Below are 18,794 nucleotides of genomic sequence, written 5' to 3'. Positions count from 1 at the left end.
TAAGATGTTAATGTCACAGTCAAGTGAATAAGCTGCTCTGGTTTAAAGTCTCAAAGATGGGGTAACTTCAGCTGTTCACTGTTAAATCTGCTCTTCGGTTGCCATGGCAGCTCATTCTTACCCAACACACAGCTACCATGGAGACAGAGGGCATGATGGGAAGGAGGCAGAGAATTTGGAGTAAATACAGGAATAGCTGGATGGCAGTTTTATTAACTCTTTAACAACTGTTTCTTTTAGATTGGGAGCTAAACAGATGGTCTTAATTTTAGATCTGAATGTATTTTGACTACCTAACCACGTCTGTCTTTGCCTTGCAGAGAATTAGAGAGCTGGAGGACAGGATTGACTTGCAAAAGAGACAAATAAAGGAAATAGAGGAAAAGGTACACATTTAAATTGTATTTTTTTACGTTTCTTGCTAAGAAAGATTCAGTCATGGCTGGCAGAGGACGTGAAAACTGTAACTTGACTAGGCAAAGATTAGCAATGAGGAATTATAAAGGAGTTTACATCCGTTGCACTTTATTAACTTCTTGACGTTCTTTTTCTCCTCTCTCTTTTTTTCCACCTGCTCATTAAATACTTTGTGTTCTTTTAGTTTTTGTTCCTCTTTTTGTTTTTCTCTTTAGCATTTATTCTTTGGCCTTAATGAAAGTGACCGAGGACCCACATCAGGTGAACCTTTATTCACTGTATCATATCAGTATGATGTGTTATATGTGTTGAAAGTAGAAATAATGATATCATTTAAAAATGTTTCTTTTCTTTCAGGTGTTAAGGTGCTGTGGAGGCAAGCGAGGACGAAACAAAATCTACTTGTTTTTTATGCATTTTTAGACAGCCCACGAAAACCCAATGGCCTTTTTGATAAATGTGCACTTTTGCAGAAGACCCTAACTTGGAATGCAAACATATTTGAAAATGTACTAAATAACCAGATATACATGAGATTAAAGTGAGATTTATTTATAAAAAAAAAATTTACTCTAAGATTTCTTGGACCTGGAACATAAAACTTTAACTCCTTTGTGAGAGACAAACGCTTGGATTTACTGAGAGAAAACTCTGAATCAGAGGATTTATTAACAGGAAAAGAGCCTCAGCTGAAGGAATGCCCAGTCGGACAATGGAAAAGGAGGGAGGAGAAGAAGAGTGGAAGTATTGGGCCGAGCGAGGGGGTGAAACAGTGAGTGCCAGCTGGATACGGAGGATTTTGGCAAAGTCCAGTGATTGTGGCGTTTCCAAGGAAGCAGCCATGCAACTAAGTTCACAGAGCAGAAGCTAAACTCACTGGAAGCTCATCGATGTATCAAGAAGATGAAACTAAAATCGGTGGAGTGAAAAGAACAGGTTGTTGTTTAAGTTTACCTTTGAGAATTTACTCAAGGTCATGTTAGTTGAACTTTTTTTAGAATGTGAAAATAGTTAAAATCTGCAAATTAATGATTTTCTGACTATACTTATGTGTACTGGTTGACAATTGACTCATGTTTTCTTGCCTGTATTTAGTTATGCATTAGTCAGACTTGATTGCTAGCTTACTCATTGCTTAGCGCACAGGAGAGGTGCACATTTTTCCGTCTCTGTCTTAAAAACAAACAGTGTGAACAGAGGGAATTATTACAGTGAGTTTAAATGCACCCACGGGCATGTGAATATTGTTTTAAGACGGACTTAGATGTGAAAATGTGATCCTTTTGGATTTGTGAAATGTGGTTGGAGGTGCAGGATGAGACAGGATGATTAGGAGGTGGGGTAACCTGAGAGACACCTGTGCCAGACAACTTGCTACCAAGCTGTTGTCTTGGTGAATAATGGATGACTAATTTGTGCTTGTTTATCTGTTTATCCTCGAAAATATCTGTGTGTTTATGATGGACATGTTGATATGAAAAAGAAAGTGTAAAGAACAACAGCTTTTTTTCTTTTCTTTCTTTGTTCCTGAAGTAATTCTGACACCATGAGTTCCTGTGCCACAGGTAGCACTGACCGAGTGGGCGCAGGCTATCCCGTGGAGGATCACATGGCCTCATCAGAGACGACAGGTACCGGATGCAGTTCTGTTGCCAAGGTAACAGACTCAATGGGAACTGACCTGGACTTGGACCTGCGGGTTCTGCATTAACAGAGTGAGGGTCCTGGAGCAGAAAGAAGGTTCGGACCTCCAGTCAGACAGATACCTGAGGAACAGGTGAGAGACTGTGGGAGAAGGGATCCTGTGACACACACACACACACACGCACACACACACACACACCTGCTACTATATACTCACTTTTTGCCAAGGTGGTATCACATATCACACACACCTGACTGCACTGCACACTTGCATATGATCACGCTGCTGCTAACGTCTCCCCTGGATTACTACGTTTTCATCTTTCCTACATCAACAGGTTAAAACGGAATCTATCAAATGAGCAGAAGAAGAATATTCTAGCTGTTAATGTGCATGTTTGTGTAACATTACATCTTCTTAATACATTAAGACGAGTAACTTGAGCTTGTCTGTTTTAGGATAAGAGAGTTAGAGAGGTCAGAGAGGAGCCTGCTGCTACAGCTAGCCTCTGCCTCTAACCACCGCAGCATGCAGTACTCCCAGAGGCTGGACCAGAGGCTCCACATGCTCAGGGCGGAGGTCAGGACCATGGTGAGTGCTTGTGATCTCTGAATGCATGAATGGACGGGGATCAATAAAGTATTCTTATTCTGATTCTGGATGTAAAAACTGTAAAACATGAAGACTGTAATGAATGTGTGAGCCATGCAGGTTGACTTAAGTCACACAGGTTTTACTTCCCATAGGTCAGGACTAAAATGCCTCATCAGTGCACAAGTGATATACAAGATAATGGATAAAGACCTTGATTCTGAAGTAAAATCACAAACAATGCTACCAAAGTTCGGTTAAATTAAAAAGGATGAATCTGAACTTGCAAGTTTATGGCAACAACTGACAATTAGCAGAGCTAATGTTATTATGCCTGCAACATAATCTACGTTTTTCTTGCCTGGAATTAATTTGTGCTTCTTAAATTTAACAACAGTGATGCAGAACTATAGGTTAAATAGGACAAAAACATTCATAGATAAGAATAAAATAAAACAGAGGAGATGCATGTCAGACAGAGGTCACAGCAGATAACATCTACAGTTAAGACCACTACCACCATGATATTAATGCTAAGAGGACATGGGTGTACCTCAGGAGACCAATTTCAAACATGTTGTAAAGCAAGCTCAGTGAAATGGCGCTGGGATCATGAGGATAACTCAGAAGTCGATTTTCCTGACTGCACTGTTATATCTTAGTTCAATTTTGTTTTCTTTTTTTTTTTCCAAAAAACAAAGTACAAATTTACCAAATGAAAATAAAAAAATTACAGTAGATGCAACATGTCACCCAAATCAAATCATCCAAAAGTTTGTGCATGTATATTTGTATTTTATCTCCATCTCTCTGTCTGTTCCCCTCCTGCTCAGACCCAGGAGAAGGAGCAAGGGGAGCGGGTTTGGAGAGATCGACTGCAGCGCTGTCAGAGGCAGCTGAAGGCCAAAGAGGATGAGATGAGTCGCCAGTCCCAGTACTTTGAGAACTTTAAAACCCAACTCCAACACAAGCTAAGCACGGCCCGGGACAGAGAGCAGAGCCTTCAGAACCGGATCTACACGTTAGAAAAGCAGCTGCTGGAGATGACTGTGAGTGCTGCCACTGGCATGGCAACAATCGGTGCAGTCAGAATCACTGCTGGGACTGCAAAACCCTGGGAAGAACAAGAGAGGCTACCTTCCATGAGAGGAGAGGGTGAAGGAGAAGAGGCAAGGAAGGAGGAGAGGAGGAAGCAATGGCAGCCAAGTGTGGGGGCTGAGGGGGAAGGAGGGAAAGACAATGAGGGAAAGACGGAGGAAGACATACAAGGGGGAAGAGTCAAAGACACAGGACAGAAGTCAAATGAAGCCAGGCTGCAGGGCTTCATCTTGAGCCTGCAGGAGGATCTCCGGGTGCTGCTGGAGAGAGAGGAAGATGGCATGACCGAGCGGAGGGGGCTGATGGAGCAGCTCCAGGCAGCCCAGGAGAACAGCCACTTCCTTGGCTGCAAGGTGGAGGATATGAAAGCTGAGGTGCAACAGCTGAAGCTGTCTGAGGGCTCATTAATGGAGGAGGCGGAAGAGCTGAGAGAGGAGAACCGCAATCTCCAGCAGATGCTTACAGACGCAGCTAACCAAACACACAGTCAGTCACCGACATGCCTGGCTCCTGGGACCATCTCGCCCAGCTGCAGTCCTGCTGTTTGTCCTGTGCCCTCCAATACTCTCCCCTGTAATGCCGTGGATCACTCTTCAGTATGGAGCTCTGGAGAGGTGCGGAATACATGATCAGATTGATTTAAACGTTATTTAAAAGATAAGATAAGATAAAAAACCTAATAAAGACAGCAGAAATATTCAAAGACATCTCTGATAATGTACAAAAAGTGCAAATGCATTCAAAGTGATGAGACATTCAAGTTTTAATATCCTTTGTAGTTAATTTGAGCGCAGAATATGGAAAGTATTTACTTATGGGGCCAAATTATAGAGTTGGTCAGATTTGAGAAGAAATGTGATGCAATGAGGCAGCTTTACATACATGGATGAGTACAATGTTTATCTCCATCGCTGATGAAACATTGGGGAACGAAAGTACTGCATCAAGTTGTTCTAAAGGATAAGTTCACCCCCCAAAAAATAATTTATTATATTTGATAAAGAGTCGGGTCTAGTTTTGTAATCCACCTAAAGTTTCCTGAGCTTCGAAGCAAAGTGAGGTGTAGCATTCTCCAAAACAACTGAAGTAGATGTGGATTTATCTTAAAACTTAATTTTCATCTTTTCCTTCAAATGTGGAATGAGCAGTCTGAGAGTACAGGATATTACACAAGCACAAGTCATGTACAGACATGACGTTCGATTGCCCAATGGTTTTCCTGTTGTCAAGAGAAAAACATGCTCTATAACAATGTAAAAAAAACTGTGCCAGACTGCTACAATATCTCACCAGAGATCTATAATATCAAACTACTTCAATTTGAAAAAGGTTACATGGTTTCCAGGAATTCTAGGTTCTGGAGAATAAAACATGTGTGATGAGGAGCATTTGAGGATCGTTAGTTAAGATCATCTGTTTAACTGATTTGAATGTCATCAGTTGTTTTCTGTGATTAATTTCCACCACTTCTCTACTGTAGAGAGCCCAAATATGGGTGGTAAAAATAGCTAAAGGATCAATAAATATTCTATCTGGTGTAATCATCGGCTTAATGCTGTAAATTCCTTCTTGCTTTTTCATGAGAGGGTATTATAGCACAAAAGCGAGAGAGCTTTGTTGCAAGGATTTAGTTACATAACCAAATCTCCGCTTGTAAACGCTTATCCAAGTGTATCTATATATCAACTGCAACATGAATTTGGTTTGTGTTATATCATTTAGTGTGTTGTCATTTTCGTCTTAACATAAATGATTTACAGCTTTGACCTCTGTGTGATCTCTCTGTAGGTCCATCTAACCTCAGATGAGGCAACAGACCAGCCTCATGCATCTGCAGTTCTACCTGTTCACCACCAGGCTTCAGCAGAGAGCACACAGATCAACAAAGAGGATCACTCCTCATCTGCCAAATCAGAATCTCCACCCAACAATGGCCCTCTGAGCCGCTTTCACCACCCTGGCTCCAACCCCATCCGCCAGTCACTTCCTTTCGCCACAGAGACGTTAGATGAGTTTAAACTGGGGACCTGGTGCTCCAGAGGGATGCTAAACCTGGAGCAGAGCCCCAGTGAGGAATCTGATGCCCTGAGGGATGCCTACAGGAGCTTGGGGTTGGGGGAGGATCTTGAAGCACTTCAAGAACATCGTGACCGCCTGGAGGTCGCCCTGCAGCACATGCAGGAGCAGCTGCAGATGATGGCTCAAGAGAATACTCGACTGAAACTGCAGCTCAGGAAAGAGGTGGAGGAGGAGCCGGGGTCTGTAAGAGAAAAGGTATGTCGCAGGGGTTTTATCTACAGATATTTTATACAGCTTAAGTTTTATCCAAATCTCAATTACAGTCTTTTACAGTATATCTTTGATCAAATTGGCCACTTTGTGTACTCAGATTGACACACTAACCACCTGGAATGGAGCTGAAGATAACACTATTCTCGCTCTTGACCAGGATGATCTTGTCCAGGCCCTGAATCAGGAGAACCGGGCCTTGGCCAACCGGATCCAGGAGCTTCTGGCTCACATTGAGCTCAGAGAAGAAGAGATGAAGAGGGAGGAAAAACAGCTGAGGGAGCGTTTCTCAAACTTAGAGGTGAATGGAGACAGACTGAAGCAGGAGAATCAGGAACATGAGTGTCTGATTACAGAACTCACCAAGAAGACAGAGGATGATCTTAATACCATCATGGAGCTGCAGCAAAAGTTATCGGAGGCTGAAAAGCATATGGAAGAAACACAGGCTGATAAAGAACCGTGTGGATCAGGACGTTTTCAACAGAACAACCTGGAAGAATGTGTGGACAGTTTGGTGGAAAGTGTGCTGCAAGCTGAAGAACCACAATCGATATCCTGTCATCACCAAGTAGATTCGGCTGCAACTTCAGCAGCTGTTTCTAAACATGGAAGTCACTACGATCCGTTGCAGAAGAGCCCGCATGTGAATTCACTAACTGATCAAGTGGGCCAGCTGACCAAGACGATTCAGAGCCTCAAAAAAGAACAAGACGAACTGTCAGGCAACATAGAATCTCTCCGCGAGCAGCAGAGAGTAGTATCTCTGTCAGTACGAACACAGACGGAAGCGAAGCAGCAGTTAACCCGCTCAGTTTGGGTGCTTAAGGAGGAGAAAGACGGCATCTCTCGATATCTGGCCGGTCTCAAACAAGAGAGAGAGCAGCTTACCAGGACAGTATGTGGGCTTAAAGATGAGAGGGACCAGCTCATGAGGTCTATGAGCAGCCTGAAAGAGGAGAAAGAGCAGCTCACTAAATCATTATCTGGTCTCGAGAGAGAAAATGGGAAACTCTCAGAATCTCTCTCTAGTGGAAAAGAAGAGAAAGATCAGATCATGCAGTCACTACAAAGTTTACAGACAGAGAGCGACCAGTTAATCCCGGCTGTGCTTTATCTGAAACAGGAGAGAGACGAACTAACCAATTCCCTTAAATGTCTGAAGGAACAAAGAGACACGGAACAATCATCTTACACTTTAAAAGCAGACTCCGACAAGCTGATAAAATCAGTTAGCAGTCTGAGAGAAGAAAAGGAAAGTATTGAACTTTCAATCAGTTGTTTGCAACAGGAGGAAGCGCAGATAAAACTACAACTTCAGGGCCTAAAAGAGGAAAGAAAGAGCCACAAAGCTGCTCTATCCAACCAAACACAAACAGATGGGCGCAATCAGAAGCAGCATCTCCTGAATCCAAACAGTGCCGTTACAACAAAGAAGGCTGAGATTAGTGCTGGTGCTACACAGAGATGTCAGACCGGTGACGACAGAGGAAACCATCTACAGGTATCAAGACGTAAATATCCTGTAAGCATTGTGGTTCATTGTGTTTAAGTATGTTGATTAACATGTTTTTTGATGGAAATCAGAAGCAAAGTGATCTGATGAGGGAGATTGAAGCTTTTGGAGCAGAACTAAAGAAGTCGCGAGATGAACTGGAAAAGAACCACTTAGATGTGAGTTTACACATTTTTGTTTGTTTTTCAGATTATCTTCAGCGATCTGTTGATTATTCTAAAATGAATATCCCATTTCAAGGACCATTTACTAGCTTTAGTAAGAACCTTTCATCAAGGTTCTGTGTTTCACTTATTGATTGTATGAGCAGAAGAATAATTTTTGGTTTTGTTTTATTATAATTTTCACTGCATATTGTGTTTTAAACTTAACCTGAAAGAAAAAAGTGATAAAGGACACGTTTAGGAACAGAATTGTTTTGGTTTCTCTATTTACAGATCAGGGACGTTTTAATTGAGACTTAGTTTATGTTTGGGGTATTTTCAGACCAAGAGGCTGCACAGTGAATTTTTCCAATCAGAAGCCAGGAGGGAGGAGGTGGAGAGAAAGCTGATGAGGCTGACGGATGTGGCCAATCAGATGGAAGAAACCAGAAAGGAGAATGACAGCCTCATAACACAGGTATTTAAACTTCAACGTTGTGCCATTATCTTGTTTTGTACGCTCCACCATTGCTGTTTGGTCTTTCTTTTAACTATTTGTTGAGAAAACCTCAGCACACAGTGCCTAACCTTATTGGTTTATCTGTTATCTGTGTCTGCCGCAGGTGAAGGAGCTGCAGAGCAAACTGACAGGCCTGGTCAGAGAGAGGAATGATGCTCTGTCACTAAAGGCACAAATAGAGGAGCAACACAACATCATCACAGCTCAGCTCAAAGCTAAGGTAAAAATGTTTTCCATTTATGGTGTCTGCTTGAATCAACTGCTTAAAAACAAGCAGTAGTGGATAAAATATTATATAAAAAAGAGAAGCAGCAACATCATGAGGCTGATCCTATCATAGATCTGTTCCTGTGTGTGTTGATGTGTGTGTAAATCTTCACAGACGGTGGCTCTGGATGAGCTGAACTCAGAGTATATCGCTCTCAAGCGAGGGCAGGGCAGCAAAGACGATCCGAGCACTGTTCTCGTCTCACTCAGGACACGTTACAACGACATCAGAGCTAAGGTGGGTAACCTGTGGGAGCAGTTAGCTGCTTTTTATGAGCTGAATTTACTTGTGTTTAATATGCACTTATTTGTACTGCAGTATGATGCACTCCTGAAGAAGAGGAGCCAGATTGATCTGGATATGGCTCCTTTAAAGGTAAGGAAAGACACGTTTCATTCTCCTCTATGCTGCGCTGTCAGGTAACTCTTGTCATGTGTCAGTAGCAGTCGAGTTTGACTGACAGGTGTTTCGTCCAAACAACAGGCCAAGCTGTCCTGCCTGGTGGTGAAGTGTCAGGAGAGGAACAGCTTGTTGCTTCAGATGATGAAGGCCATGCGCAAGCGAGGCTGTGTGGACGTCACACTCACACAGCAGGTTGAGCTGCTCCTCAGTGACGCTGCTCTGCAGGACTACACCTCAGCATTCACACCAGTCAGCCACGTAAAGCCCCGGGATTATAGCGCTGAGTTTACACCAGGATTTATTTCAAACTTTCAAGACTACACCAACGGATTCATACCTGATCAGACCTGCTCTACTACGCCCCCACTCATAGATCAGCAGAACCAAAATATATTCACACCTGAACCTGGAGTGAAATATAAAGCACTCAAAAGGGAAAAACATACATTTTTAGTCTCCACTGAATCCACAAGCAGCAGCTGCAGCAAAGTCTCACCTGGACCAACAGGGACTCTAAAGAGAAAAGCCAACTCACCTGTGCCAGCCTTCCTGGTGCTAGAGTCTGTCAGTGTGCAGCCTTCACCACCACCAGATGTCTCAGCCCTGAACGAGAGCTCGATCCCCACTACAGCACAGGTTAGAGAATTCAGATGCTGTGTTTTCACAATTAATTTTCAACAACTTTATTATTTTCAGAAGAGCAAAAACCTTTGATCAAAGAAGCAAAGATCCTGGTCTTAATTAGAGTACTAAAATGAAGGGATACTTTAACAGTTTATGAACACTGAAACATGTTTTGTTTGCCGTTATCATTCCCCTTGTGAGCGTATCTTTTGAATAATATACCATCTATTGAGGTAGGAGCTGTCTGTTGTTTCAGCCATGGAGTCATTTGTTTACACTATTTTTAAAAGGTTGTCACATTTAGCATGAAATTAATATACAGGTGTTTAAAACTTTTAGCTGTTTGTACTTTTAAATTATGAAATTAATTTGGGAGAAACATTATAGTCTTTCTCAATCCCCCTGCAGCTCTCTCCCTCCACCAGTGGATCAGTCCAAGTAACCAGTGGACCTGAGAAATGTGGTTTTCATCATCCAGATGTGAAAGGAAAGTCCTCCCCAGCTCTGACCACGTCGTCTCCATCCTCACTGAGTCCCTCTCCTTTGTCCTCCGGCACCCGTGTCAGTCTGAGCAGGAGGCTGAGCAGTCCCGAGAAGATCATCAGCCTCCACGAGCAGCTGCAGAAGACTCTAATGAGCAGCTATCAGGTAACAAACACTGAAACTTTTTAAAACATTTGGCACCGCACAGCTGCAGGTTAGTGAAAATAACATTCCTCTTAATTCTCTTCATTTTAAGGTTCCAGCGAGCAGAGGAAGAGGACAGCAACCCAGGAAAAGTCTCTCCTTTTCAGCTCCTGCAGACCTGGGAACAGCCTCACAGGCGGAGAAGCAAAGTTTCAATATACCACCTACCAACTCGCTCCCGGTCCCCACAGCTTCAAGCCCAGTTAAACACACTCCTGCAGTTACAACCGCATCTGCCTCCACTCACAAGTCAACGGCACTTTTTAATGCAGTCGCCTCAAGATCCGCTAATGTCACATTCAGTAACAACATGTTTACAAACCATCACATTAAAGCCGACTCTAAAACTACGTCTGCTCCTTCTCACTCTTCAAACTTTCCTGTTCCTGCTGTGGCACCGAGCAAATCCAAATCAAGCAGTCACACAACAACCCCACAGCTGATAAAGAAAAACACTGCTGACATGTCTGATGGTAAACATACCGCTTCTACTCCTTTAACTCTGAGCACCACTAACTTTGACTCTGATGTCACAAATCCAAAAACCACTGCCTCAGACAAAACTGCCCCGAGCATACCAACTGCCCCTGAGGCTCATCATGTCAGCATGCCTTCTAAAACCGATGGTGCTGCCCCTGTACACGGCGGGCTTGTTTATGCTGCATCCCGCACTCTGTCTGCTCTTTGCTCTCCTGAGAGATCCAACAAGTCTGCCATGAAGTCCACTGCTGCTCTGGAAAACCCCAAGACAGCAAGACCCAAACCAGGTAATGCACATATCTGAGATTATTATTTTGTTACACAGAAGTAGAGCACAGTTGCCTAAAGTCATGGGAGAAGAAATTCTTGTCTTTATAAAGAAGTTGAAATGCCTTGATTTATTCGACAAGAAGAGCAGTAGCTCAGACTTTGCTGAAATATTGCAGATAAAGATTGCAGGATATTACTTTTTGGTTGTATACTGCTGCAATGTGATTATACCAGCACAGATACAGACTGTTCTCTGTTTCTGTGTGTTGTAATGGAAATTATGTTACGTAAAATTTCAGCACAAATTCCGACAGTTTGATGTTGTCCTCTGTATTGCCCACATAGGATACATTCATAAGTTAAGTTTGCAATGAGTCCTGTTACGGTTAAATTTTAAATGTATAGGTAAAGTCAGTCACAAAGAAATAAGTTTAGTGTACATTTAGGCTGTAATGTACCATGTGTTGGTGCGGTGCTGTGCTTGATTTATCTTTGTCCGATCACCTCCAGAAGCTCCAGCCAAGGTTCGCTGTTTGCAGGTCATCAAAACAGTTGGCCGGAGCAGCCTCATGATTGGCTGGGAGAGGCCGCCGCTGGACGAGCTGGGCTGCAGTAACGGCACCTTTGTGTACGGATACAGGGTGAGCAGAGCAAACTGACAATTGAAAGATTAATTTGTCTAAAAGGCTTCTTGAGCTTATTATTTTATTTCGTGTCACCTCTCAGGTGTTTGTTGATGAGGACTTCCACAAATCTGTCATGAGCTCAGCATGCACCAAGGTATCATTCTCTCCCCTGATACTGAACAGCTGTGCGTTATTTTACCCTGTTATACTTAATTACAGCAATCCCTGCTCTGCATTTTTTCTTTTTCTTTCAGTGTATTCTGGAGAATGTGGACCTGAGTGTTCCCGTCCACATCAGTGTCCAAACGCTGGGCTCTAACGGTCTCAGCTCAAACGGTGTCCACACAACGTTCAGGACTCAGCACTGACTCCAGCAAACATGATGGTGGCATACGACAACAAGTAAGTAAGTAATGTGACACCCCTGTTCCCTTCATCTTTACTTTTAATTAGTTAAAAGTTGTATTGTTTCGTCAGTGCATCGGTAGGATTACGCCTATTTTCGGTGAAGACCTTCACTGCCAGTTGGCAGGTTGTGCATGTCCTTGTGTTTGTATTTACAGTATCTGTAAACAAAAAGTATGGCTGGATATTTTCATTTTGTCATGAATGTGTTTGCTGTGTCATGCAAAACAAATTATATTAAATAAAATTATATTTATATACAGATAAATATGACATTAAAGTAAACTCTAAAAGAGAGCTCAAAGAAACTTCTGTGTGACAATCTATTTTTCCCTTCGTCCTGTTTGTCCGCCCTTCAGTGCACAGCCATCTATAGCTGCAGCCCTCTGAGGGATCGTCCTAACCTCCACCTCAGCAGACAGCGCGGGCGACACACCGTCACACTGCTGGGAACACCCTCAGGCTCAGATCAACTAATCAGAGAAACTCATCCCACGTCGTCATTACCAGCCTATGAACATGTAGTGACCCGTGGCCGGCAGCTTAACCTAAAAAAAAAAGATTCACTGAAGATGTCAAACAAAACGCTGTGTCAGATTTCTGGGCAGGTGAAGATCAGCTTGACTCTTGCTGGAAGAACTTCCTGTTTCCTGGATTCACATCTTGAATTGATGTCGCGTTTCCTGAGTGAGAGGGCCGGGGTGATTGCCAATCGAACAAATCCTGACAAACTGATGTAAAGTGTCAGTTCACGACAAACTCTATGAAGCCAAGATCAATCCTAATGTCAAAAGCCTCCCGTGACACCAACATTTCCTGACAGAGCATGTCGGAGGGACGTCTGCATCTGCTGCACATGTAAACACTGTGTTAAAACGCTGACAGGTCGCGTGTCATACAGCTTCATCTGCCTCTGTGGACTCTGTGACACGAACAACTGGATATTCACTGTACGAAAACTGTATAATGTGCCGACGCAACATTGCACCCTGAGGTCGTCTTACTTGATTTTTACACATGAAGCCAAATATGAAAAAAAAAAAAAAAAAGAAGAATCACTCCAAAGACTTATCTGTTTCCTTCTCCTCACAGGTCCACAATGTTACTCAACACACAGAAGCCAGGTGTTCTTTAAGTTCTGATATTTGCACACTGTCTAAAAGATGAAATTTAAAAAAAAGAGATTATCACTGATATTTTTTTGTAGAGAATATTATAAAAAATATGCCAATCTACCACATACTGTACGTCTTTATGTGTGAGTGACACACTTGTTTTTCACACCTGACAGATGTTACGTTTGCACGCTCACGTTGTTTTTTTGTTTTATACAATGTTCACGACACACACGATGATGTTCTTTTGCTACTTAGTATGTATGTGTGGGTGTGGAGTGATCAAGGTGCAGCAAAGGTATTTTTCTATCAGTAATTGAGAATATTGATTTCCCACTGATTCCTTCTGACTGTACAGAGATTAAATGTTTATATAATATTAACTGGCACCCCAGTGTCTGTCTCTGTATTTGAACTGGTTTGGGTTAAAAACATTCTGGTTAAAATAGATCCTGAATTTAGATCTGGCAACGTGGATAATACATAAAGCATCGTCACGGAGAGGTTGATGATATGGAGACACATTACATGACAGTGACGATCCTCTTATAGCTCTGCTCAGCTGAAACAACTTTCTATCAATGAACGCTAGATGGCAGCCGTTCATGGAGATCTTTACAGGTTGAACTATGTAACTCCATCTGACATGTGCTTTCATCAGAGGTTTAGATGGAGTGGATGGTGCTGTTGTGCCCACAAAAAAGGTTTTTTTATCTTTTTATCTTGTCAAGTGTCGGCTCTCCCATTCAATACGAACCAATCTCAGCACCAAAAGACTGAAGCAAAGAGGAGAAGAATGAGCATCAGCAGCTTTTAAAAAAAGGAGCTTAATAATCACCTGCAGTGCTCAGCAGCTTCTGGAGCTCCTCTGAGGACGTTATCACTCGAGCTCAGCAGAAAGAATACCAGGTGGAGGAGGAAGAGAGTGTGTGTGTGTGTGTGTGTGTGTGTGTGTGTGTGTGTGTGTGTGTGTGTTAAGGTAAAGTGTGAGTTTATGAGAGGACACCTGAACTGTCAGCACTCATCAAAACATTTTTCATTTCTCTGCCCTTTAATATTTTCTCCTGCTCCTCATCCTCTGTTGCTCTCTGCATGTACATGGTATTTCCTCTTTGTTACTTCATACTTCTGCAGTCCAGAGGGAAATACTGCACATTTCACTGACTCTATAGATTATATTACTACGGATTAAACTGCTTTACGGGATATAAAAAAGTTTTAAAAGGTGTCAATAATTTCTTTTCAATTCAGTCTACTCACTCAGATCCACTTTGTCCTTTGACCAACTATAACCAAAGTTAGCATGTGACCCAAATGGCACTTAGTAGGGTGCATACTTCAGCCAAGGCAGTCACCTTTACCTTCACCTTTATCCAGATCTACACCTAAAGTCAGTGGGGTCTGTTCTAGACAAAGACCCATCGTCCAACCAAGTTTTGGGGAAATACATTAAGTAGTTTTTGATGATTACTTAAATAAATGTACTTTTTGATCGCACTACTTACATACTTTTACTGGAGTGTCATTTTCAATGCAGTACCTAAAGGATAAGTTCACCCAAAAATTGAAAATTCAGTTATCTACTCACCCTCATGCTGATGGAAAGTCGGGTGAAGTTTTGTAGTTGACGAAAACATTTCTGGTTCTTTACAGCATGCAGCATTCTCCTGAGTGGCTGAAGTAGATGGGGACTTGTTTTAAAATTTTAAAAACAAGTGAAATAAGAAAATAAAAACGTGGCTCCATACATCCTGTTGAATGTAACCAAGCCTACAGAAGCCCAGATATCCAAAACTGATTCTGAAAAACAATAATAACAATCTTCACTGTAGCTGCTAAGCTAAACGCATAAGCGCACTCTCCACTTGAAGTGTTTTTTTTTATATTGCAATGATAGTGTTGTACACTGCACTTATGAACAAAACAAGTCACTTTCGTGGTGCAGACTTACTAAACAACAGAGTTAAAATTGACCTAAGAATGTGATCAATATAGCATTGATGCAAAAGAACTGGGTTAATTTTACCCAGTGGGTAGAATGGGTTGTTATGATCCACATGCCCAAAAGAAATCTAAAAACTGGGTCAAGTTAACCCAGTAAGATTAGATAAGATAAGATAAGATAAGATACGATAAAATTTGATAATTTGTTAATCCTGTGCCAGATAATCACATTAACAGGAATAAAATACAAAAACACAATTGGCTAATAAAAAAGAGTAAAAGGAGGGGAGCCATAGAATCAAAATAAAATAGAAAAAGATACATTTAGGAAGCTAATTACAATAAATACTGAAGTAGAAAAGTTAGATTATACAATGATATTGATAATTGATTAATGGTAACATGATATCGGAAATAAACTGTCAGTGCTGTCTGACTATATTGACCCCACCCTGGGTACATTTAATGTGGATGAGTGAAGGTGAGAGATATAAACCCTGCAAAGGCAAAAAAAAAAAACTGTCTACAAGGCCTTTACTGTAGGTTTAGATAGCATGCATCACTTCATTCATGCAAGCAGAATCTGGTGCATTTCTTCACTGCACTGCATGTTGGACCTCCAGCTCTCTGAATCGGTGGTCTACTGTAGTCCTGCAGTGCACCAGCTGAAGGTGCTTCAGTAAAGTCTGCAGTGCGGCCGCTCGACGCAACTGAATCAGCGCGAAGAAGAAGCTCGTCTGGACCCACAGGACTCTCATTACACTCCGCAGGGAGACTCACCTCCATTATTAACACACACACACACACACACACACACACACTCTCATCACACGTATGATGCGCACATGCCTCGGTGAAAATGCTGTGTGTGTGTGTGTGTGCTGACGTCTTGTTTACGTGAGTTAATGACCTCGGTGTTAATTAAGTTTCCGTGCTGGATGTTAATGGCGCCCGGCTCCTTGCATGTAGGCCAACGCAGGAGTCAGAGAGTGAGAAAAGGAAGTGTGTGTGTGTGTGTGTGTGTGTGTGCGCGTGTGTGTGTGACACGTGTCTCAAGGGTGTCAACGACGACAGCTGGGCTCAAGAATATTCCGTTGTGTCGTATAATGACACTTTTGGAGCTTTTCTTTGCATGTGTGTTCTGCACATGTGGCTGAGTGTGTACCAACACTGCAGGGGGAGTGTGTGCGCGTGTGTGTGTGTGTGTGTGTGTGAGTGTTTGCAGACAGTTGTCATCAGCAGGCCGCCTTGAGGGTGGGGAGGGGGGGGACTGCTGGAAAAGTAAGAGGCAGATGAGAAAGAGGAGAGGAGGGATTGTGTGTTGGGGTTTTTAATTTCACCCAGAGGGGACGTTTTGTCACTCCATCAACGCCGCTGACACCCCGAGCGTCCCGGGGCCACGAGTAGAGGCCTGGCTGTCTGGAGTCGACTTTCGAAAAACCTCCGGGGTGCAACCGGCTCGCCGCTCGCACACCCAGAGACGAGCTCTAAAAGTGGGTTTTCCTCCAGCTGCTGTGTCTGAGCAGACGGGTCTTAATTCCGGGAAGATTGTTGTGGTTTGATTTGTGTGTGTGTGTGTGTGTGTGTGTGTGTGTGTGCGCGCGCATGGATATTGGCGCATTATGCAAACACACACACGCTATGAATGTCATCACATGAAAATTACCAACTGCCGAAGCTCTTTTTCTTCCTGTACGTGCAGATTTGGCACCTCGCCCCCCACACCCCCCTCCCTTTTCTTCTCTCCTCAAGTGTTGTGATGCCTCCCTTTTATCCTCGCCCTCCTCGCGCCTGTTGTTGTGGCCCGTATCAGCCCATCTCTCAGTCTGTTATATTTAGAGGCGAAGCACTATCAGAGCGCGCAGCCGGCCGCCTCTGATTCAATTCTGACAGATCTACAGCTTTCAAAGCAATCTCCTCTCTTTTTGTCTCGCTCATTTCTCTGCCTGCCTGCCTGCCTGCCTGCCTCCACCCCCTCTCTGATTTTCCTCTCACCTCCCTCGCCGACCTCTTTCTTTCTTTCTTTCTCTCCTCCTCATTCCTTGCATCTTTTCTTTTTTTTCCCCAGTTTAGATTTTTTTTTCACTTATTCATTTACATTCACATTTACATTTAGGGCATTTAGCAGATGCTTTTGTCCAAAGTGACTTACAGTAATTCATTCACATTCTCACGCTGATGGCGGAGGCTGCCGTGCGAGGTGCCAACTGCTCATCAGGAGCAAGTTATAGGGGGTTCAGTATCTTGCGAAAGGATCACTTCTCAATGCAGCCAAGGGGAGCCGGGATTTGAACCGGAAACCTTCCCATTACTAGCCCCCCGGCTTTTCTCGTTTGTTTGTAATGCCTCTTCACACACCTTAATCTACCTGAACTCTCCTTTCATCTTCACCATTTTCTCCCCCAGGTTGACATCAGCCCCCTTTTTTCTCGCTTTTCGTGCTTTGCCTACTTTTCAGTTCAATTTGAGGCGCTTAATTGCCGCTTTATTCGTGCGTCACGAAACCCTATCTGTCTCTCCGCCAGACCCCGTCTTCTCTCCTCCCCATCGATTTCCTCCACACCTTTATCATCCGCGGTGCCCATCAGGTACGCTCTGCTCTGCTCCGTCCTCCCCGTCCTGCCAGGGCTTCTCATCGCTCTGAAACTAATTCGCGTTGAAACAAACATCAAACGACGCAACTTCTAATTCGGGAAGAGACAAGCAATTATCTGCTATTACATCCTGGAATCCGTGCGCAAAAGGCAGCCTTAATCTCATTAATCATGAACAATGGGGGCGGTAATAGAGAAGCATGTTTATGCAGATTCCCCCACACAGTAATCTCCTCCATGCTTTAATAGCCAAAACACTGGTGGCGCCTCGCAAAAACAAACCCCCCCCACCTTCTCCTTTCTCCTTTCTCCTGCTCAACCGTTCCACTCCGCTCCTCCTTTCTTTCTTTCTTTCTTTCTTGTCTCTCTCACTCTCTCACGTTGTGGTTTTCTCTGGTTCCCGCCTTCCCTCATTCTTTCCCTCAAGTGTTCAGAGTCTGAGAGAGAAGTATTGATCCGGGGACCCTGTCGAGCCTTTTTTTTTTTCTCTCTCTCTCAGTTTGATGGCAAATAACCCTCGAGACTGTGTGTGGGACTCTGGGAGTTTGAACACCCCACCACCTCCTTCTCTTCCTCCTCTTGGCAGACTTCCACTGCTCATTCCCCTTCTCCTCCATCAATACTCTCTATTCCGTCTGTTTTTATGCTGTTCATTTGCATTTTTATTGTTCTATTGCTCGCCTCTCCCTATCCCTCTCTCTCTCTCCTGTTCTCTCCCTCTTGCCCCCATAGCGTCTGTTTATATTTATTTCCTCATTTCTCCTCCTCTAAACTTTGCCGTTTTTTTCCCCCCTTCCTGTGCTTTTTGCGCCTGAGCCCCGTCAGTCCGGTAACCCTATGTGATCCAGGACTAAATATAGCCCAGGAGGACATTATAAGATTACATCCCTGCATCCTCTCTCTCTTTCTCTCCTGTGCTCCTCCTGCTTTCACCCATCATCTCCTCCCTCTTTTAGTAAAACAGCTGGTCAGGATGAGTCAAGGAGGCCTCATGAGGGTCGACCTGCACATGATCATAACAAGATCAGTCAAATTCAACTTGATCAAGTGTTTATCAGGCAGAAAGGTGTATCGATGAGTTGAGACAAAGGAATCAGTAGAGAAGAAAATGTTAGGATAATCAATGTATATATGAACATTTAGTGCGGCAGTGAGAGAGA

At 43.2% G+C, this 18,794-nt stretch overlaps 1 protein-coding gene across 6 annotated transcripts in view; it reads left to right on the top strand.

Annotated features, from left to right (window-relative positions):
• Window positions 1-13,485, top strand: part of jakmip1 (janus kinase and microtubule interacting protein 1) — a 36,604-nt gene extending 23,119 nt beyond the window's left edge. Inside the window, exons 1-18 of one of the 6 annotated variants that reach the window (XM_030396436.1) lie at window positions 775-1,353; window positions 1,983-2,194; window positions 2,521-2,653; window positions 3,487-4,365; window positions 5,540-6,025; window positions 6,201-7,544; window positions 7,628-7,714; window positions 8,043-8,177; window positions 8,323-8,439; window positions 8,602-8,724; window positions 8,806-8,862; window positions 8,971-9,525; window positions 9,922-10,161; window positions 10,253-10,967; window positions 11,461-11,591; window positions 11,677-11,730; window positions 11,831-11,982; window positions 12,341-13,485. In XM_030396436.1, coding sequence (XP_030252296.1) covers window positions 2,591-2,653; window positions 3,487-4,365; window positions 5,540-6,025; window positions 6,201-7,544; window positions 7,628-7,714; window positions 8,043-8,177; window positions 8,323-8,439; window positions 8,602-8,724; window positions 8,806-8,862; window positions 8,971-9,525; window positions 9,922-10,161; window positions 10,253-10,967; window positions 11,461-11,591; window positions 11,677-11,730; window positions 11,831-11,944 — 5,100 coding nt within the window. In that variant the 5' untranslated portion in view covers window positions 775-1,353; window positions 1,983-2,194; window positions 2,521-2,590 and the 3' untranslated portion in view covers window positions 11,945-11,982; window positions 12,341-13,485. Of the gene's footprint in view, window positions 1-320; window positions 387-601; window positions 679-774; window positions 1,354-1,982; window positions 2,195-2,520; window positions 2,654-3,486; window positions 4,366-5,539; window positions 6,026-6,140; window positions 7,545-7,627; window positions 7,715-8,042; window positions 8,178-8,322; window positions 8,440-8,601; window positions 8,725-8,805; window positions 8,863-8,970; window positions 9,526-9,921; window positions 10,162-10,252; window positions 10,968-11,460; window positions 11,592-11,676; window positions 11,731-11,830; window positions 11,983-12,340 lie in introns of those variants that run through there. The other 5 variants (XM_030396434.1, XM_030396435.1, XM_030396433.1 and 2 more) reach the window with 5 other exon arrangements.
• Window positions 13,486-18,794: the final 5,309 nt, after the last annotated feature.

This window comes from Sparus aurata, chromosome 18 (genome assembly GCF_900880675.1).
Source record: "Sparus aurata chromosome 18, fSpaAur1.1, whole genome shotgun sequence".
Classification (NCBI taxonomy): Eukaryota; Metazoa; Chordata; class Actinopteri; order Spariformes; family Sparidae; genus Sparus; species Sparus aurata.
Note: the sequence above shows the minus strand (reverse complement) of the source record. Positions and strands in the feature narration are given on the sequence as shown.